This window comes from Squalius cephalus (assembly GCF_949319135.1).
Source record: "Squalius cephalus genome assembly, chromosome: 9".
NCBI lineage: Eukaryota > Metazoa > Chordata > Actinopteri > Cypriniformes > Leuciscidae > Squalius > Squalius cephalus.
In genome coordinates this window covers 17,554,454-17,577,972 of record NC_137130.1, presented here as the reverse complement: position 1 = coordinate 17,577,972, position 23,519 = coordinate 17,554,454, and the positions used below count along the sequence as shown (strand labels likewise).

The window sequence follows — 23,519 nt, the reverse complement described above, 5'->3', positions numbered from 1 at the left end:
ACAGACTTCCAGACCAGACAAACAGCTGATCTGGGCTGTTCACAGGAGAAATTAGCTGAGCAATCACAGATGATTAATGATGTCCATCATTTTGAGATTTTACAGGGGTCGTATTGTAATTCTTTATTATTTAATTGTTTTCTCCCCGTGAGGTTCACTTATCATGTTAGTCAAGGCTCTTTGCACCAAAACAGCCATAATTTGGTTTCACATGACCATTTCCACCCTCTCTCTTATACTCTTGGCTGCTGCTCTGCACTGCACATTTGTAAAAGCAGTACAAGTAAGAAAAATAAATTTACAATAAGGAATCTTATTCTCTCTCTCCCTCTCTCCCTCTCTTTCTCTCATTCTGTCTCTCTAGCAGCAGACAGCGGCCTGTAGCAACAGTTGCAGTCAGTGTTGTAAGGGTTTTGGTCGTCTGCCTATTTAAACAAGACAGAGAGCAGTGAGTGATTAACCAGATCAGGCGACTGTTGATGCAGTCAAAGAGCCAAGTCAGAGAGATCACACACACACACACACACACACAAGTCAGTTCATTTGCACACTATGAAATGGCCTTTTTGGCTTTGCTGAATCTCTTTTAGTGTGTGTATTTACTGAGCTATATTTTGTGGACAAAATTGTTAAATAAAGCTGACAAAACATCCCTTTAGGGATGTACTCAAAAGTAAAAATGATTCTTAAAAAAGCAAATGTGTTCTTTTAGGCATAGGGTTTGGGTTAGTCTGTAGTCATTATAATAGCTTCACATAAAAACAATTGAAATCTTTGCTTTATCTGCATTAAGTGTGAGTGCATTCTGAGTGTATACATACATCCAGTGTTAATTAGGGCCTGAGCACCAACGGTGCGAGAACCCTCTTGGAATTACTCGTTTTATTTTTACTGTAATTTTACACAGTTGGAATTGTCATTCAGACCCCTTTCCCTGTACATATTTGCTTATGTGTCTGAAAAGTTTCAGAACTTCATACACTATACTAAAAGTTTGGGGTTGTTACAATTTTTTTGTTCAAGTTTTTAAAGAAGTCTCTTACAGTACGCTCACCAATGTATTTATTTGATCAAAAATATAGTAAAAACAGTAATATTGTGAAATATTATTACAATAATAATTTCCATTGTTCTGTATTTTAAAATGTAAATTATTCATGTGATGGGAAAGCTGAATTATCAGCATCATTACTCTAGTCTTTAGTGTCACATGATCCTTCAGAAATATGCTGATTTGGTGCCCAAGAAACATTTCTTATTATCATCAATTTAAAAAAAAAATAAATAAAAAAAAACCGAATTTATTTGAAACAGAAATGTTATGTAACTTTTGAATGGTAGTGTGTTTTCATATAAGAACAAATATTCCTGTTGAAGTGCTATGAAATAATTGTCTATTTTTTCACAAGCAATAATGAACTAAAGATTTTCTTCCGCACATAATTTGAATGTGAGAAGCCAAATAATCACTTAATCAAAAGAATATTATTATTATTAACAAACAATTAAATAATGTATTTTAATGAAAAATGTAAAAATGCAGGTCTGTTGAAAGGTTAGGGGATATAAAATATCATTAACTCGGAATCAGATTGTATGAAAACAATAGAAGTCAATGGAAAGGTTCCACCGTCATAGAAAGGAAAACGTGTGTGCATCTGTATTCGATCAGTAATGCTCTGTTGTCACGCTGCTGCCAACACGTAATCCATCTTTGCCATCTTGGACAAGAATTCATTTGAAGTGACAGAGATGGATTCCAAAAGTTCCCTGGCAGTTTCCTGAATCTAATGCAACCACAGTGTGCTCTCTCTCTCTCTCTCTCTTTGTTTCCCCTCATCCATCTCAAAGTGTGTGATTCAAATCAATGAATCAACAAAACTGATTTATTTATATGCTGAGACATAAGGAACCTGCCTACATTTTTACTGATTACTAACATTTAAGAAAAAGACTCCCCGTTCACACTGACTGTCCAAGCTGGGACTTTTCACTAACTATCTGATGCAAATACAAATATACAAAAAAATACAACTTTCTCAAAACAGTAATCTGATTGGCTGGTTTTGTACAAAGGTATCAAAGGAAAGCAAATGGTGTGACTATGAGAGACTGCTGTCTTGGCCTCGGACTCTTGGAATTATTGTTAGCTTAGTTTGTAGACTATTCTCTTGTCGTCAAATCTTGTTCCTCCATCATGTGTTATACTGTAAAACTGCTTATGCTGGAAAGAGACCACCGATGAAACGCCTTTCACACAAGCTCAAATGTGCTTTTTTGACACCCCTTGTCCAAATCTTCACCTGATCTGCAGTGATGTCAACCACCAAATCCATTACATCATTTAAACACAGCTTTCAAATTCACAATTGTCAGATTCACTCGCATTGTTCTTCAGGGTTTTGATCGCTTTGTTCTGCTGTCTTTAGATCCCAGCCTTACTCTTCCAAAAGAAAATCTTTGGGGAAATGTTTATATTCAATGAATCTAGGGCATAGGTCTGTAAAAACTTTGCTCCTGCTGTATGGTATCAGAGGACTGGGATATCTCAGATGTTCAGCAGATGTTCAGTCTTGATATGAACTTTATGCCTTTAAGACCACAGAACTTCATCTTTGCATAATCTATATTTATTGATTATGAATATATGATTGTAAGTGATTACTGCTGAAGCACTAATTACATTTGGTGTGTGTGTGTGTGTGTGGGGGGGGGGGTGTGTGTGTGTGTGTATTAGTGATCTCTCTTCGCAAACGCGTTATGCAACTCTAGACCACAAACACAGAGTAGAGCACTTACAAAAATCAAACACACTCCAGAATATATCTCTCTTAAATAGGATATCAAATTGATTTTAGCTACTCAGTTAATTTTAATGGAGAAGGAAAATTCTAATTCTGAAATTTAAAATTGATTTATTTGATTTATTTTATCTTGTTTGTGAAATAAATATTACAGTGTTATAACAAAATAGCAATATTAGACAAGCAAGAGCAGTTGCTAATCACAATTGTGCATGATTCCATGTGGATTTGCTTTTATACAAACAAGAAGATAATATTGCATTCACAGTACTGTCAGTTACAAAAATATCGCCAAAACAAGCAAAGGCTGAATTAACACTTCACCTAGCTGCGCATAGCAGTGCTGTTTTGTTCTTGAATGAATCAGCATTTGAACAAATCAATTCAACCTAGAGAACAATACAATGACTCACTATTAAAAGACAGTGGCTATGTCCAAAATTGCATACCCTCTGAGTATGTACTTGTTTTGAAAAGGTGATTACTTTAATTTACAACCGTTAAAAGCTACATGGTATGAATATAATCTGGACATACTAATATTCGTCATGTTGTCAGTCATGTGACCTATGTGTCAGATGCGTCACTTAAAGGTCGAATGGCATTGATTATTTTATTATTTTATAATGTTTCCTGGGGTGCCCTTATATTGTTAGTTTGTTTTTTTTAGATCAAAAATTGTCATCATTTAGAAATAAAAGGCATTTTTCCTAACCTGATTTTAGCCTCTGATTTGAACGCTCTGTTTTAAGGGGCGTGTCTGCTGTGAGACTTCAGTGTAAACGCCCACTGCTGTGATTGGCTGACATGCTTGCATATGAAATAGCTAGCATTACATGTGGAATTCTCTCGAAAGCTTTTACTATTACAGCTATTATACGTTTTTACTATTACAGCTATCAATATTAATGAATCATGAGAAGTTTTTAACCTGTTAAGCTGCAACGCCACTTTTGAAAAATCCCCAGAAATGACATACCCAAACTTAAACAGATACAGTTCATGAACCCTTTGCACTAAAAGCACAAGTATGATCTCATTTGAAAGCTGACACCTGGCAGTTTATTGTAAATGTAGAATTAATTATTGTCATAATGAAAAAAATTGTTATAAATAGCTTCAAAGTTTTGTAAAGTTATTAGAAATTAATTTTTATGAAACATCCTCATGAAAATAAAATTGAAGTTGGCACTGTAGCAATCTAGAAATGCACTACAGCTAAAGCCACATGTCTAAACATTTTATGTTTAAAATCTGAAGATAATAAGTCCAAAACTCTGTATTTAGTTACATGTTTTCCAAGACCATGTCATGTGACTTTATTTTGATTTGATCTAAAATGCTGCTGATGTTTAGTCATCTTCTAAGTCATCCATTCAGTCTTATTGTCTCTATTGTTTTGTGGTGCAAACGAGCCCAATTCAGTCTCAGTCTCCCCCTGCACACATTCACACCTCTCCAGCCTGGTTATGGCTCTAAATATGCATTTCTTTTGTCTGCATTATAGTTACTAACGACTGGCTATTCACAGGCTATTCATAGGGTTTCAATCCCTAATTTCTTTTATCAAAGTTCTTACTTAACATTTAAAAACTGGATCAAATGCCCTGCTTGAATAATGAAACATTTCAGTAAGCATATTTAGAAAAAAATAATAAAAGGATAACTGCTATATGTGGCAGGTGCACCTAGAGCTAGCTAGCATGTTAGCTTAGCACACCATCAATACACGACCATTTATGAGATTAAAACCATGTTTGTGCTTCAAACTTAATTTATAACGCAAGTCGAGTGTTTTAAATAATCTTCTGTGATATAATTTCGCTTCAGATAAAAAAATCAGACAGAAAATATATATATTTTTTTATTCTGCACAATGATAAACTCTATATCGATTAGCATTACATTATAAATATAATCTATTATTATGGAAATACCTGACATTACTCGAAGAACACAGGTAAACCAAATATCATTTCAATCATGTTTATTGTCTTCAAAAGGTCTTTATCTGCATGTTACAGCGATCTCTGATAGCTTTGAATGTGTTCGAGACTTCCTGGATTGTCACATGATCATGGTTCTTCTTCATGTTCCATATATGGACTATTATTGTGCATATAGCGCCCTCAGGCTGTTGGTATGGATTGAAAACAATACATCACAGTATCCAGCGCTCATAATGATTACATCGACGCATTTGGGCATAAATTCAATAAATATTATTCATGTCTATAGAAATCTGATGAAAACTTATGAAAATATATCAATATTTCTCCAAATCTGCACATTTTTGAGCTAAAGCCCTGAGGGACGTTGTTTTGTGTATCGCTGTCATGACGACAGCACGGGAGTTTTTTATGAATGAAAGCGGCTGACGCGCATAATTCATATTAAAGGTATCGACTCATTTTTTCATTTCATAACTCCTGACACAAATTAAGACATAACTGTCACTATAAGTTTTTCAGAATACAATAGTGGTCAAATACTGAAACTTGAGTCTTATATCTTTTTAATGATGTATAGTTTGTCAATGTATAACATTAAATCTGATAGTAATTTTTAACTAAATAAAAAAAAAAAACGCTTCAGTGCACCGACGCACTGGTGAAGCTTAACAGGTTAAAGTATTTAGATCTATTCCCATCACAAAAAAGGTTGTAGTGATGAGCATTGAGCAGATGACAGTCTGTTGATCGCGTGAATGAAGATTTTATCATTGCAACGCAGTTTCTGCACTCTCACTAAAGCTTTCACCAATGCAAACATGATGTTAATACAGTAAGAGCTTCGTTGTGCAGTGTAACAGCGTCATTGATTTCATAACGAGTTTTGGCAAGTGTCCAGATAAACTCGCGCTGTGTGATTGACAGCTTGGGCGATTGGAAAGGGATTGTTCTTTGATCACTTTCTATATATATTTTAATCACAGTTTAAAAAAAGATTATTTTCATCCTACTAAGAAACAACGTGAAGTTGATCGTTTAGTCACTGGCTTGATTTACTGATGCATAAACAGTATTAAACGATTTTGAGAGAAAGATTATCTGTCTGAACTTGAACAATTACACATCAGAAATTCACATAACCCACTGGTTTTTCAGAGGCTTGGATGAAGGAACTAAAAAAATACTTTTGTGTTCATTTGTACATCCAAACACTGAGCAACTGCCATGCTTCCCTCGTTAGCAAGCCATGATGTCTCTCGAGGAAAAAACAATATCGTGCTCGCATAGCTAATTTTCTCATGGGCTGGCCAAATTCTCTTTGCGAGCAAAGCAGAGAAAGGGGAGGTAACCTTTCTCCTTATGATGACATAAGGGGAAGATTCCAGATTCGCCCGTCTGAGCTTTCATTTTCTCAAAGGCGAAGCAGGATACCCAGGGCTTGGTTTACACCTATCACAATTTCTACCCACTGGGGGACCATAGGCAGGCTAGGGGAACGCATATTAATGTTAAAAAAAAAAAAACTCATAAAGTGAAAATTTCATGCCATGGGACCTTTAACTGCCATTCACAAATCCTCTCCGGTTGCCTCATGGGATAGTAAAGTTTCCATTGAATGCATCAGAATCTTGCCGTAGGTCAGTAGTATTTTGCTGACTGTTCTATAATTACTGTGAATTCTGACCTACTACCCTGTTCATACATATATTGTCTATATAGTAGAGAAGTATGTGATTTTGAAAACATCCAGTGTTTTTGAATGAATGAATGAATGAATGAATGAATGAATGAATGATTTACTTACTTAGGTCACTTGTTGCCACCTATTGGCATAATGATGTAACCTGCAGAAAGAGTCGCTGAAAAATACTTACCACTATACTGATTAATTAAATAATCTGATAATAATATTGTAAATAAAAATGCTATTACTTCTTAAAATTGAAACCTAATGCATTCAGGCTATCAAATATGTAATACTATGTGGAGTTTCCTCTTTTATTTAGTGTTTTTGCATTTGTTCTAATGCATTTATTATCTTTTTTTAGACTGAATCAACCAGCTATCACTTGTGAACATATACAAGAAAAGCAAAATCCCATTAAAAGTTTCACCCACAACTGCAATGGTCCCTCAGTTCACAGCTTGTATGTGCCCTTCTGCATTTGTCTGTTTTTGTGTATTTGTTTGCATTTACACATCTTTATTGGCACAAAGGCATTTAATTTCAGGGGTAGGGGTGAAATCAGTTATAATCACTTGAAAGAGAGAATGAAAGAGTGAAGAAGAGACAAGTGACGCACAAACATTCAGCTCTGATCTGGATGTCTGCTTCAGTGTTGTAAAGACTCCACTGGATAGACGGTGGGTGGCAGAGCATGGTATTTCTATGTATAGCGTTGTTTCAAAACTGATGGAGCTTGCTGTCTACATAGCCAGTCACCTTCTCACAGAAAGTGAGTGATTTGAAATGCTCTACATAGATTCTCATAATGGTTCCTCATGCACATCATTAGCGTTCCTCATGAGAACTGATAAATGATCATGCTCCTAGTTGATTCCAGTAGAGTTGTGGCTACATGTTGCTAAGATAATAATTTGATATTCTAATAAGCATACAAACTCTTGAATTATTGAATTGTTTATAATCAAATTTCCCTGAACTCTTTAAAACAGCATTTATTTTTAGATAGCGTTTTAAATTCGATTTGTAGGCTTATTTTATTTTAGACAGCCCTTGGTCATCTTCTTGGGGATGATATTATCATGATATCATTACATGGCTAATGTATCAAATAAAAACAAATTTTCTTTAATAATATGGAGAATGGATAAATAAATACATACATGCATACATAAAGATCTAAGTAGATTTTTTTTTAATATTATTTTAGAACTTAAAGCTTCAACTGAGGGAAAAAAAAATCTTACTGGTTCTTTTTTCTTCTAAGTGATGTTTTAGTTTTGTCCTAGACAAAGGTCCTTATTCATAAATATTTTACCCCTGAATACCGCAACTTACCAATCAGAATCAAGTTTTCAACAATCCATCCATCCATCCATCCATCTTCCTAGCATTTTTCACACTCATTTGCAGGGTCTGATTCACACACACACTTTATTTGGCACAGGTTTCTTACTGAGAGGCGACAGTGCTACCCACCATGCCGCCCATTCAAGCATTCAACAGTTCTGTCTGACAAATGCTTTCATTGCACTAAAATGAGCAGCATGAACATTCTTCAAAACCCATTGATTTGTGATCCTTGGATGAAAGAAAATTATACAGGTTTGGAACATAGACAGAATTTGAAAGAGTTTTTATATCTCTCTATGCGTATCTATCTCTCCTCCTTTCTCAGTGTTGTTCTCTTTAACATCTACCAGTGTCTTGTGAAGTGTTGAGAGAAAGGGGGCTTAAACTGTGCAGTTCACAAGATGCCAGAAGGAGTTTTGGAGAGAAGTTGTCTTTAGAGAGAGAGAGAGAGAGAGAGAGAGAGAGAGAGAGAGAGAGAGAGAGAGAGAGAGAGAGAGAGAGAGAGAGAGAGAGAGAGAGAGAGAGAGAGAGAGAGAGAGAGATAGAGGCAGGCATAAGAATAGAGGGATGAGTTTATCTCAGGTCTGTATGGAGGATGATGTCTACTGGGGCTTTAGATGGCCAAAGTAAATGACAACACAGGGGAACCAGGAAGAGCCAGAGCTGTCAGTCACACTCACACACAGACTTAAGCTAGTTCAGAAAGCATAATGCAAGCTTTATGGGTATATATGTGTGTGTGTGCAGATACTCTTGCAGTATCAGTTTGTGGACTAACACGGATTACCACCGCTGAGCCGTCAGGGGAGTCACATAGCTATTAGTATCTCTATCCACCTTCCTCTATCTTCCTCTGTCTCTCTCTTTGCCTCTTTCTGCCACTTGAAATGCTTCTTTCTGCAACTCACAGACTCTTCACGATTTTCCCTGTCGTGTGTCGAACTTCTTTACCTTTCCTCTGAACTACTTTTCAGAACACTTTGTGAAAAGATCTGTGACAAATCACCTCGTCCAGACAGTCTCTCTGAAGCTTCGCATGCCACCAGCATTATTCAATCCGATCAGCAGACGGCAATCTCTACAGACATATATCATAATTGGAATGCAATCTTTGAGAACTAACCACTTCTCTCTCACACAATCTTCTTATTTTCTACTTGGTCATTCTATGAAACCCTTAGGTAGATAGAGTGGGGAGTGTTCTAACATAAGGTGTGTTGAAGAATGGGGTGAAATCTGACTCTGTGTAACACATACTTACATTTTACGTGACTAATTTTGAGGTAAGAAAATTACATTTCCCATCTGTTTCATAATTTAGTTTTGTTAAATCATGGGTATTTAAGTCATTCTAAGATTAAAATAACATCAACACATGAAGACTTCAGATGCAAAAGCCTCTAAGTCCGTCTAAAGTTTTTGTTTAATATTAACATTTTTATCAGGCTCCTTTAGGTTTCTACCCAAGTACCGGCATTTCTGAATGGGCTGAGGCTGGGATTTAGTGAGTTTGAAGTGAAAGTATTTGATGAACGTATACTATGTGCGGAGAGCATTCATTCAATATTATTATCTCATTTTTGAGGTGGCTTTTAGAGGCTTCTGCATTGTAGGTCTTCACATTGTCTTCCTATAATGTAAAGCTACAATAAATTTAGATTCTATGCAAACAAATTGCAATGAGTTGGTTGTTTTGCAACAATGTGGAGACAATTATGTTCATAACACTAGACCTGCTGGTGAGGAAGTGACAGGCACAGGAAAAAATAGCAAAAGATTAAGAGAAGGAAAAGGGAAGTCAATGTGCAGTTTGAGAGAGAACCTTTAATTGTTTTGTATGGACCATACAAAAAGGATTTAGACCTTTATGGGATGGCCGTACAAAAATAGGGTTGTTTATTTATTCTTGTTTTATTTATTATTTAAAGTTTTTAATCAAGCTTCCTTGTGCTGTCTGTATACATTATTGCAACAATTATAAATGACCAAAATAAGCCAAATGAAGGATGCGAAGCATCCTTCAAACTGAGACGTCCTTTGACGGAGCTTGATGATGTCCTTATTAACTTGTCAATTGAGAATCACTCTTTATCAGTGGTTATATCAATTATCAATTCAAGTGATTTGTTCAAAATGCTGAATCAGCAACGAAACAAGTCTTTATGAGTGACTAAATCCTTCATTCAACTGATTCTGTTAATAACATGTAATAAACCTACAATGTAGTAAACACCTACGTGTGTTGCTCGGTGTGTGGCATATAAATATTATCGTTGAAGAAATAAACAGCCACATTTCCTGGCAATATTGTATCTAAAATGTAAGTTACTACTAAGTTCTCGTTTATTGAACCTCATGCAATTGTACTACCTTCTTATTACCCAAATAACTTCTCAGAAAAGCCTTCGCTACTAGCGTGACATTTTAGAATTAGCAACTGAACTAGCAACGGCAGATCCTGAATCCATTGAGTAAGGTAAATCTGGGAATATTATATAGCTACTGTATAAAAGATAGACACACAACACAAACAAGTTACTGATGTTGATGCAAAAAGGTTTCATCTGTCTTCCCTACAGTATATATATACATATATATATATATGTAATTCTGAATCAAACTCGTGAACATGTCTTGTTCTTGTGTCTCCAGTTATAAAGTGCTTTCTGTCAAACTCATAAGCAAAGAAACAAACAGCCTGAAACCCGGCGTGAACATGAAACACTCTTATCTTTCATCAGGCCATGTCTAGCCAAACGTTTGTTTGCACAGCCGCGACTTCTGTTTTTCACTGTTTATTTAATACAGTCAAAGTTTCAACTCTTTGTGTTCTTTATCGTCGGTCTTTGGAACAAACATGGAATTGTTTTTTTAATGACTTCAACCCATTAGCATTTAACTGTGCTGTGTCTTTTATACTTCACTTGTGGAAAGTTTGCTTCTTTCTTTCTTAATTGAACAATTACCTTGCAGGGTGAGTTCCTCCAAAAATGAAAAATATGTCATCATTTACTCACCCCCATATAATTTCAAGCATGTATGATTTTCTTTCCTCAATGATCACAGTCAGAACTTTATAATGGAGTCTGGCAGACTCATACAGCATTCGGAATGATCAGTGGTGAAGTTGCATTATTCAAAAAAGTAACAGTACTGTTTTTGTTTTTATATAGAATAATTATTTACCTACTTTCTTACTTTATTTTCTTATTTGGCTGAAGTGAGTTTTTTGGTTTTGTTTTGTTTGTTTTTCTGAGATAGTTTGCACTGTATTTGTTTGTTGTATCATGTAGCGCCACTCACTCCAGCGTAGACAATACAATAGGGCTATGCTGACTATTATGAGGATGAGACTGAGTTTTTCAATAAATAAGTAAATAAGCATTACTAGTAACTCGGGTGTCATATATCATTTAAAAAGTAAGAAACTTTTCTAAACTGTTTAGGGGCACATTGGCCCCTAATTATGATATCTGCATGGGTTAGACAGTGCGTTTACATGCATGCGTTTGTGTGTAACATCCTAGTAAGAATTTAGGCCACCTCAGAACAGCTGCCTCAGCCTTCGGCAGGACTACTTCAGACACATCGTCTCCAATCTAGATGAAAGTGAGTGAAAATAATCGGAAGGAAGCGTGATGATGGGGCTGAATAAAAATAGAAGCCTTTTTTTGCTTGTTTGCGAGCTTCACTCATTCAATCATGTGCAATTTGCTGGGGTAATTGAGGTGGGGCGCATAGGAAAGAGTTAAGCAATTAAGAGTTCACGGGTCGCAGCTGCGTTCTGACACGGCGTCATTAGTTTTCTGACAATCTGCTTTTTTCTGTTGCCTCCCTCAGGTTTTCTCAGGCCAGGAGAGAGTTTCAGATTAAAACATCTGGAGTTTCATGTTGAAACGGCATCATTCTCCCACCGAGACCCGGGTGAAACCATTAGGCCAATGAAGACAGAAGAGCAAGTTTGACTGCGCCAACACACACTGCGTTCCGGTAAGCTCTTTAATCACTGCTTATCTGCAGGAGCACAGCTAAACACCTTCCTCTCCCTCCTGTTGAAATCTACATCACTCCCTCAAACCTCGGCCCTTCATCCCTTTCTCCCTCAGTAATATCATTGTTTTTCAGTTGTATTTAGTTTCCTCTCGCTTTTTTCCCCAAGTTTGAGAAAACAGCCTGTGCCGCTGATATGTGTGCCAACTATGACAAAAGCACTGCTGAGGAATGTGCCGTGTGTCTATATGATAGAATGCTGGGTAAATATAGCTGTCGTTTTCATACGGGTCTGTTTCTGCACCATTGTTTTCGCTGACAGAATGAAAACACAAGGCCTAAACAGATGCAGAAGAATACGATATACTCTGCATGCGTTCAGTCATACATTTTCTCTCTTTTTTTGTGTTCTGTCTACAGTTTTATTGATCAATACAATTCATATTTTATATTCTCAAGCCCAGGTCCTCCTTTTATATTGTTTCAAATGGCTTTACGGCAATTACAAAGAAAGAACAATTATTATTATTGTTCCTTTTCAACATAAACACTCTTTAGGGGGATTTTCTGGACTATGAAAGAGATAGTTCACCCAAAAAATATTCAGATAAGTTGAAAAAAAATTGTCCTTTCAGTGAAAATCATTGGGCTTCAATGTTGTTTTGAACCCCATTGACTTTCATTGTAGACAAAACAGTTGAGACATTCTTCAAAATAATATCTTTTTGTGTTTTGCAGAATAAAGTGGTTTAAAATTATATTATTGTTAACTATACCTGTAAAGTGCACTGAATCATAGCGACAGATCTTTTTTTTCCCTTGTACATCCGAGTGAAACAGACTATCGAAAAAGAAAAAAAAAAAACATTGGGAGAAAACTATGTTCTGTTCATCAGTTGTTGTTTGGATGGAGTCAGATTGGCTGAATGCGAGGGCTGGGGTTTAAGCTGACTTAATGATTTGGGAAGTTAGGCATATCAAAAGATTTGTCAGGAGAATTATGACATTTTTTATTAAAAATTACATGGTAAAAAAAAAAAAAAAACATCATATACAATAAGTTCATTGAGATGCACTTATAAAATAGAGGTACATTTTCATTTCATGCTGAGTGCCAACTTGAAGTCTCTTCCCATTCTGGGAATTGTTCCGGTTCCGGAGTTGTCATTAAGATGACTGAGTCATGTGGGTCTGGGATACCACCCTGTGATTTTTGGCCAGATCTGTATCTCAGTAGTTCGGCTCATATGTGCTATTCTCATCGACTGCATCACACGTGGTATTTCCTGTTGACATTAGATCAAGCGGAGGGCTAGGAACAGAGGAAGCGGACTAATTGATGCATCGATTCCTTATCAACACTGCAAATCAGGGAAATTGGTATTAAGCTTTCCCTCTTAACAAGCAACTCATTGCACAGTTAAGAAGAGTAGTTCACACAAAAATGAAACTGCTATCATTATTTACTCAGCCATATGTCATTCCAAACCCATGTTGTCATGTTTTCCCACATAACACCAAAAAAGACATTTGTATGCAGCTCCTTTCCATAAAAGGACAGTTCAAAAAGCATCCATACGATTTGTGCATTATTTCCCAAGTCTTCTGATGCCACAATATACAATAGCTTATGTGAGGAGCAGACTTAAACTGAGTTGTTTTCACTGACAATCTTTCTTGTAATCACACGTCATCCCTGCTTAAACAGTAGAGCATGGTTGCTTTGGATAAAAGCGTCTCCCAAATGCAATTTTTTTTACAAAAGTTTTTACACCAAAATGCCAAAGAGACTTGGATTGCTGTGAATTTTGCCATGAATAACAACCTGTGCATTTTTGTATTCTTTCCCACTCAAAAGCTATTACATGGCTTTAGAGGACTCAGGCATGAGTCATATGGACTAATTTTATTATAAAAATATGTGCCATCTTTTCATTCTTTCATATTTTTTTATGTATATACTTATATTATAGTGAAATAGACACAATCTTTGATTCATTTTGTTTTATCAATGGCTAAAACGCCAAGCTTCGGGATGCAGAAAAAAAAAAAAAACCTTTTCTTATGTCTGCTCTACCCAAAATGTATTGAGTAGTTCTGATGTAATTTCCTCTTAGTCATCAAATATCACAGGACATATCATGGCTCATTTATGCTGGATTGATATAATTTAATCCGAGTTGGTCCGAACAACTTCCTGTAAAACTGTTCTGAGTCCAACTAAATTAGACATGACTGGCGCACACTGGCATTAGCTGTGCCATAAATGTCAGTTCTCTCAGAATGACTGTGGCTTTGGCGTATCACTTGTGAGATATGAGTTCAATAATCACAATAAATGTGCCAAATCTTTGTAGTCATCAAAAGAAAATTACTGTACAAATGTTTTTCTTGCATATTTACTACAGAAATATGCCATGAGAGGTCATGCTAATGATGAGCCGGCAACCGAAAATATTTTAGAGTATTTGATGACATGTTTTGAATGTTTCTGCATCTATTTCATGCATACAACGTGGATAAGTTACATCAGGTTATGGAGACAAATTATTCTAGAGTATTCATATTTACTGTAAAATTTGCCCAGCTGAAATATCGAAAGTCAGCCCGTTGTCGAAGAGCTTCACTATGACTGGTTTAATTTATCACCAGAGAACACAGCACCCTGAACAACATGCCAAGTTTGTTTACTCAATTACCCACATTTCAAAAATACTGAAACTTTATTTGTGATATCAGTTTTTGGCTGAATGAAAACTTGAACTCTGGTTTCAGAGTTTTTGGTACATGTACATCACAAGATTTTGCCTTGGGTAAGTGGTGTTTTTAGGCATAAGCTTAATTGCTTTTATAAAATGGTGGCAACAGCAATATGATAATGACAATAAGATTTAATGTTAATAATAGTAATAATAATTGATGATTATTGGAATAAACAATTTTCTACAAAGTGACAGTTTAAAATGTCTGTTGTCTGTGTACAGTTTGGCACACCAGTTCGAAAGTGGCTCGAATTTAGAATCTCAAAAGCTGTTTTTCTACTTTTCGTTCTATTGTTTGTTTAGTCTTGTTTTCTTCAGTCATTCCTCTTTTCTTTCTCTCTCTTGGCAGACAGAGGAAGGGAAAACATAATTAACCTTGTCTGGCTAAAGCCATCTTTTCCTCTCCTTCCTCATGTAGCTCATACAGGTATAACCTGCCCAGTCCGGAGGGCAGGAGACACGCACAGGGAGAGGGAAAGAGACACGGGCGAGGGCAGGAGAGCGGATAAATAAACAGAACAAACTACAAACCCCTGTGAGCACTGATACCCGGCTCTCTCCTCAGATCATTCCCTCAGTCCAGAGCCGCTCTCTCGCCGTCCAGCCTTTAAACACCAGCTGGTGGACCTGAACCCCGACCGAGGCCTCGATCCCTTACAAATGTTTGGATTACAGGAATGACCCGCTGAAGGAGTGTTTCACTGTTAAGTGGGATATTATTCTTGTGGGCTACTCTCAGGCAGAAAGCAAATTCTATACCTGTTTTGGCATAAAGGTTTCAGTGTACATGTACAGTACGCGTCAACAAAGAGCTCCTTGTGTTCGAAGCGAACGCGCACACACTTACAAGAAAAGAAAAGATGAAAAGGGGGGGGGGGGATCCAACATTGCCTAGATGGAGTCAGTCAATGGAGCCGTCAAGTTATCAGTGAACTCCAGTGGCATGTAGTCAGCCAAGCAGAGGAGAGGGGAAGAAAGGAGCGGAGGGGAGGGCTGAAACAGGACACTGGTTTAGGGTGCGACGGCTGAGTTGAGCTCTTATCAGCACTTCTCTCTCAATTACACCGCTAACGCTACTCTCTCGCTCTCTTTATTTCAATCTCTCCATTATTCCACTTATCTGTGTTGCTTTCTTACCTAGTGCCTTTGCAAAAGGGCAAATTACGTGAAAGGGGAGAAAGCATTTGAACAGATCCCAAATTGTGAGCTCAATGAAGGCGTTTTTTTTTTGTGTGTGTGTGTGTGAGAGAGAGAGAGAGAGAGAGAGAGAGAGAGAGAGAGAGAGAGAACCTTTTTATTAAATCAAAGGCATCTAAAAAGTTATATTTTGTAATTATATTAATTTGTACACAATCTAAATCAATCATTTTTGATTTTTGAAAGTGTAAATAGCAAATAAAATGCACATAGACAGTTAATGATTTGAAATATCTAGGTGTTATTTTAGATTCTCAATTAAAATTTGATGTGCATGTAAAGAGGCTGTGTAGAACCATCAGAACAATCTTAGCAGCTAAGTTATAGATGCATGCAATGGTCTTCTCACAGGGCCGTATTAAGTGTGCTATACCTATACCTCAACTATACCTCACTATACCTCAACCCCCCATACATGTAGGCATATGAGCAGTGAGCACTATATTCAAATGTCTCAATTCAAAATGTACATCAATTCATTGACAGCGTCAATTCACGTTTGCCCAAAAAACCTTCATTAATGTCCTCTTCCTCACCCGAGTCTTCCTCGCTCCTGTCTCCCCCAAGAAGAATATCCTCATTCGCCTGGCGGTCATCGCCGACGCCTAGTAGGCTAACATTAGCAGTAACGGTGCGCGGCAAAACTCCGCTCAGTGCCACTGGCAACGCTGTAACGTCTCCGCTTTGGTTGCGAGTGTGTTTAATCAAAGTTTTTTTCAACACACGGACAGTATAATCATCAGGTTTGCTGCGCGCAATTACATTTAGAAATAGACAAGATTTGTTTCCAAATGCACCAAGCAAAGATCCTTTCAATTTTATAAACTTTTATAAACCCAGCCAATATAATCGCAATGAACACATCCAAAATAAAATCTTTAACACATATATAACAACTGCAAAACCACTCAATTGTTCATTTTGGATTTAGATTCATTTTCTGTAGCTGTTAAAAAAAAAAAAGACACATTTGCGCGTACTTGTTGTGGACCAACTCAACTCTGACAGATTGGGGAGGGAGGGGGGAGTGATAGTGGTCAAACTGGTCATGTAATCTTTATTTATTTATAATTTATTATTATTATTATTATTGTTAAATTAGTGTTCATAAACGAGTTCTGTATGGTCTTTCAATAATTTCAAGTTAATAATATAACAATTTACGAAAAATATTTTTTAAAGCTTGTGTCATGTGCATAGACTGTAAAAAATATGGACGTAGTGTCCGTGACGTCACTCGTAGGTTTCTGAAGAGCATTTTTGAAGCCTAAAGTGGGCGGAGCCGGCCGTCGCCATCTTGGCCTTGCGTCACTCCCGGATGGGCAGAGGCGGGGCGTGAGCTGGAGCCTGGCTGTATCAGAGCCCGTCTACTGGCTACCCTGTATCTGAAATCACCTAGCTCGACGTGATCAAGTTTTTAGTTCAGGCTGGGCATAGATATATGTTTATTTCTATGCAGGCTGGGGAAGTAATTCTATAACGTTATATGCAACTGACAGTACCAAGTCTGCGACTGCACAGGGCCTCGCGCTAAAGTGAGACTGTGTATCGTGATTCTGTACTATTCTGCTAGTTGAAAATGTATAATGCAGGAACTCTTAATATTACTCTGAGGGAGTGTGTGTGACAGTGATTTATGTGCATAACGTTACATGTCAGTCACTCCTTTTTTATAGTCTATGGTCCGTCAGCGCGGCATCGCTCGTCAAGTTCGTAGAGAGCTTATTCAGTCCATTTTAAATTCTGATTTTGGCCGCCTCTCAAATGGGTTAAACCATAGATATAACGTTATTGCCTATGAAGTTCAAGTAAATGCGCTAGAAAATCCGCGCTCATTCAAGGATGTGCATTTATTGCATGGATGGAGAAAGCGCCGACGCCTGCATGATTTCATCTGACGGTACATAAGCATATTATAATCCATCTGTTCCGTGAGAGCAGAACGAACGAGCCTTTATTGACGTTTTTAAATCTGAAAACTCCAAAAAGCAACGAAATTGCCAGACATCCATTAGTGCATGTTCACAGAGGAAAACAACTGAATACAGCGCTGGTTGTTCTCTCGAACGATACTCGACGACAACGACGGAATCCTAAGCCGTGGGCGAAGTAACTTAATGGGTGTATTAAATTGTATGAAATAATCCCGAAAAAAAGCACAAAACACTGCAGAGAAGGCAAGTTCAGCTGCAACACTTGCTGAGGTGAAGAGACGGCTAGTAAAAACAGACGAAACGGCTAGCATTGACATCAGCACAACCCGGCACTGTCACTCAAGTGGCCACACCCTTAATTATGCAGAACTTTAAATATTAATCAACTAAACGGATGAGTTATAAAAAAATTCACCCCCCTCACAGTTGTCATGAAGGGCAAAATTAGCTGTATAGACCAAAACCACATACAGACACCAGGCTGTAAACACGTTTTTTTCTGCTGTAAAATTTGGTATTTTAACATGGGGGAGATCCAGATTTGACTCACTTCTGACATCAGCCTCAAGCGGCCAGTCAACGAATTGCAGTTTAACTCAATTCCGTGTTGGTTTCAAGAGAGAGACGGGGAGGTTGCCGCTTGGTCATGTGGTGCCCCCCTAGTGGTTGTGAATGGTTGGTGCCCCTGGGCACTGGCCCAAGTGCCCTTATGGATAATCCGGCTCTGTCTTCTCACATCTATCTTATTGTGTGACAGTAAGGTTTCTCAATTGACTAAACCTGTTAAATCTTTAAACAAACACTAAAAATGTTGGACACAAAATCATTTAGGTGGCACCATTGCAATATTAAAAAAAAAAATAAAAAAAATAATAATAATAAAAAAAATTATAAATTTGTCTCTTATTAAAATGTTTTTTAAATGTATAAACAATCTTGCTCCAGATATTATATTTCAATTAATATCCAAACAGAGTAGTGAGGGGATCACTAGAGGTGCAACTAATCAAAATTGCATAGTACTGTAGAGAAAAACTAGTTTGCACAATCTGCATTTTCAGTTAAAGGTACACTGCTTTGGAACAGTTTGCCAGTTCAACTGAAAATGCAAACAGTTTTTCAAAGAAACCTACAAAAAAAATTAGTTCAAACAAAAGCAGGTTTGTGACCATTGATGTTTGTATACAGTCATCTTGTGTGTGTGTGTGTGCGTGTGTGCGTGCGTGCGTGCGTGCGTGCGTGCGTGCTGCGTGCGTGCGTGTGTGTGTGTGTGTGTGTGTGTGTGTGTGTGTGTGTGTGTTTTAAATTAGCCGTTGGCTAGAAGCCTGTATGTCGAGAATCAGCTGCTTGAAATTGTAGCAATGTAATTCTGCATTGTCCCTGTTAAATAAACAAACAAACCAAGTAAAACATGATGCTTCGGAAATCATTATAATATGCTGGGTTTGCTACTGAAGAAACATTTCTTATTAACAATGTTGTAAACAGTTGTGCTGCTTAATATTTTTTTTGGGGGAAACCATGATCCTTTTTTTTTTTTTTTTTTTTTTGAATCCTTTGATGAATACAGCTTTTATGTTCCACAGAAGATAGAAAGTAATACAGGTTTGGAACAACAAGAGTTTGAGAAAATGATCACAATCATTTAATTTTTGGGTGAACTATCCTTTTAAGGTTTTAGCCACTTTCTGTATGACCAACTGGCTGATGTGTTTGTATTCGCTAAGAGCATCAGCATGTATGAAACTGGCAAAAAACACCAGAATGCACAGTACTAAATAAAGATGAAGATGGATTATGGCTCTTCACAATGAATATTCACTGCTGAATTCACACTAGTGAACACACACACACACCTGTGTGAACTCAGGCAGCTGGTTTGGCATTACAGGAATAGAACATGAGACATTGTAGAGTAGCAATTTTCACACTTTCCAACACTTTTAAGAAGATGACACCATCTTAAACAAGAGATTGAAGCAAAGGTGGAAAAATGAAAGGCAGCTTCCCAACGCCTCTATTCTCAGTCTCTTTTCAAAGTACGTAGCTGCTTTTTCATATTCCTCCATCTTTTATAAGAATGAAAAATGTGTGTATATTGCACTTATCTCCTTGAGATTCTAGGCAGTCATCTCTCTCTCTCTCTCTCTCTCTCTCTCTCTCTGTATTCTGGGAATCTTTTTTCTTTGTTTTTAGCTTATTTTTTTCTCTTATATTGATTTTAGATTAAAGTTTTCTGAATATTATGTAGAGAATATTTTTGAATAGATGTGTTTTTATATTATATGAATAATTTTTGTATATATGATTTAGTATCATGGCACCAAAACTCGTAACATCTCATAACATCTGCTATATATTATTTCAGTTGCATGTGCATCCTAAGAATTTGTTCACTTTTATTTTTTGTGGGAATAAAATGGATTATTTATATTGTTATATTTTATTTTTAATCTAATGATATTATTTTAATACATTTAATTCATTTTTAAATTGTAATCTTATTTTACTTTAAATTATGATAGGCTACTATTTATGTAAGATTGTTGCATGTCCATTAATGGTTAAATATTGAGGAAGAGGATGGTCTTTATTGTGAAATCATATTTATTTTTTGGAACTATAAAAATAACTTTTTTAAAAAAGGATAGCAAGTACTTTTTATACACTGCAGGTCCCCTGTGGAACTGGCAGAGTTAGGAAGGGGAAAAAAAGCTTAGACCGTCATTACAATGTTAATTAGCTAATGAGTTAGGCCTACATTATTTGTTAGTTTGTTTTTGTTTTAGTTAACTCTGTGTTGCACATTAATTTCTCCTCATGGCTCATAAAAGAGATTTAATATATAACTGGGCATTGGTGTCATACATGGGGAAGATCACACACTGTCACTGTCACGGACGGTCGCAAAGGAAGTTGAAACAGGATCTAATCGCAGCAGTTTTTAGCAGTTTTTTTTAACAAAATTTAGGATACTCAGAACACGGAACAGAACAACCACGTAAACTGCAAAAATAACAAACAACTGAACTGAACCAAACACAGGGCTTAAGGGGCTGTTTACACAACACCGTTTTCAACTCAAAACGTACAACTTTTCATGCGTTTTGGCCGTTCTTTAACACGACAGCAGCGTTTTGGGTGGCTGAAAACAGAAACTTTTGAAAACGGGTTTCAAAGTGAAAGTTTTTGAAAACGGTCTCCGTGTAAACAATAAAAACGGGAATCTGTGAAAATGATGACGTCATACACGTGTATTACATGTTCAGTCTATATAGTTTAATCGCCATCTAATGGCCTGGCAGCAGAAAACAACGTTTTTAATCTTTTTCGCCGATCCGTGTGAAGGGGGATCGTTTTGACAAGGAGAACTCAAAGGAAAAACTTCTCCGTTTTAAGCAGTTGTCGTGTAAACATACCCTAAATAAACAGTGAACTAATCAAAGAAAAGAGACACAGCTGACATGACTAATTACACAATGAGTAACCTAGGAGTCTAACTAAAAGTGGGAACAAAAGAAACCGGAACAGAAAACAGTGCAAAAACAACTTAACCAGATTAAACATACCTGCGTTTACATGGACCCTAACAATCCGATAGTAATCGGACTAGCACAGTCGGACTAAAAAAGTCAAATGTAACCACGTCAATCAGAATAAATTAACCAAATTTAATTTGGGTTGTAAGGGGTGGTTTAAATCTTTTCTAATCTGATCGAGATGACATATAAACTCTTGATCAGAAAAAATGCGTAGAAATGGTGACGACGTACTGTATGATGCATGGAATGAGCTGTTGTTGTCGTTGAATAGTGTCATAAATGACTGTCGTGTCATTTTAAAATTCTCCTTCCACTAATCTTCTGTGAAGTGGAGCAGGACAACATCCCACCAGTCCTTGTTTCTGACTCTCATCCACAGACGACTTGTTTTGGGTGCGAGAATGGGCGTGGTTCATGTGCTCATCATCTCCCAAAATAGATAAACATTAAGTCTGCTTTTTTAAAACAAAGAAAAGAAGCAAAATAGGAGAATTGTAAGTGCAAACAGAGGGAAACTCTGTATATTCGTGTAGTGTGCGCATGTAAAAAAATCTATTCCGGCTTGTGACATATAAACGCACACATTAACCTGATCACTTTATTTAGCGTTCACGTGAACACTGTTCGTATTCGTCTATCGGAATGAATTCATGTGTTTATGATATCAACAAATTACTTGTGTTTTGTTCATAATATCTAAAGATATTTCAACATATATCAAGAAATATCAGAATCAGTATTGAAATTTTCAGTTTAGTATCTAATTTTGCAAACTCCCTTGTGACATGACCTGTATTCAGGAAGGACATTTTTTACCTGAGACCTGGCGCCAGTGTAATTAGCATGACAGTGTAAACTATATTCATGTCTGAAAGGCTCTAAATGTTTGTTATTGTGCTGGTTTTAATTCTCTTTTTTGCAGGCAGTGAACTATAGACAAAGAGCCGAGGTCCTTTAGGAGACTGGAGTGCTTTAAAGGCACTTAAATGTATTGTTTACCAAGCAAATGCTTAATTGCCAGGTTGAATTAATTAATTACACTTCTTCTAAAGACAACAATACCCCAATCCCCTGAGTGAACCTTAGTGTGTGTGTGTGTGTGTGTGTGTGCGTGTGTGTGTGTGTGTGTGTGTGTGTGGAGTGAAGGGGGCTAGAGGTGACTCTCTCCTTCTTCCCTCTAAAAATAAACTAAAGGGAAAGAATTGCAGAGAGGGAGAGGACGCAAGTGGGGTGGGTCCAGGGGGAGAAGACAGGTTAACATCACATTAAGTGGAAAGGGCAGAGCAGTTTCTCTCTGCTCAAAGTGGAAATTGTGTGCATATCACAGAAAACCCCTCACACTGAAAAGCTCATTAGCATGAGGCAGAGAAAGACAGAGCTCAGTCCGATACTTGCTGGAGTTCTCCAGGGGTGAGCCCACACTCGAAGAGACCCTTGCACAGATCGATGGAACTGTGAATGTTTGCACACTTGAATTTAACACACATTTTATCAATTCAACTGTTAAGGTGAAGGATGTTGATTCTTCTATGTCAGTTTAATATACAAAGTCAATTTTAAGTAAGCCAATGGTAGATTGACTACTGGAAGAATGTAAACACAGACTCTGTCGCGCTTTCAAAACACTGGCCTCTTTGTTTGAGCGGCCTGAAGTGTCAACTTTTGAATCATCCATTGAGGTGACATGTTCAGTTCACTTAGTTTTAAGTTGACTTTACATTGCGTGGCCATGACATAAGGATGTCGTTACCTCAACAAAATTATCTCGTAGGCACGACATATTATCACGTTCCCACGAGTTAATATGCCATGGTCACGACAAGTGAACCGAACATGTCCTTTCCCGGTCACCGTAAGTTTGAGCCATATCAGTACTAATAGAAATGTGTCTACTAACAGGGCTGATGTGTGCCAGTCAATAATCAATTGGGAAATCAATTTCTCAGAATATTATGCTTTTATTTTAAATTGTAAACATATTACACAATATTTTACTGTATTAAAACATTTGATGCCTTAAATTAAGTACAATCAACTTGGATGTTTAAGTCATTTCAACTTAAATTACATTAAACTGACTTAAAAGATTAGTTGAATCTTGTAAAACTTGAAAACTACTTAACTTATTTTGATGAGTTAAAGCAATGTAAAAACATATGTTGTCAAACATATTGATCATATCATTTTTACAGTGTATATTTTTGTATTGTACTTGATGAGCATATGAGATTCCTTTAAAAGAATTCGTATCAACTTATTGAATAATAGTGTACATACAATTTACAAGATAATTAAAAAAAC

The 23,519-nt window shown here is 36.8% G+C and overlaps 1 protein-coding gene across 4 annotated transcripts in view; it reads left to right on the top strand.

Moving 5' to 3' along the window:
- Nucleotides 1-23,519, top strand: part of LOC307164719 (uncharacterized protein) — a 244,794-nt gene that overhangs the window by 210,399 nt on the left and 10,876 nt on the right. For all 4 annotated transcript variants that reach the window (XR_013822323.1, XR_013822324.1, XR_013822325.1 and 1 more), the window contains one exon: nt 11,634-11,783. Coding sequence is in view for 1 of the 4 variants with exons in the window: in XM_079881779.1 (XP_079737905.1) it covers nt 11,634-11,666 (33 nt within the window). In the remaining 3 variants the exon portion in view is untranslated. The remainder of the gene's footprint in view (nt 1-11,633; nt 11,784-23,519) is intronic.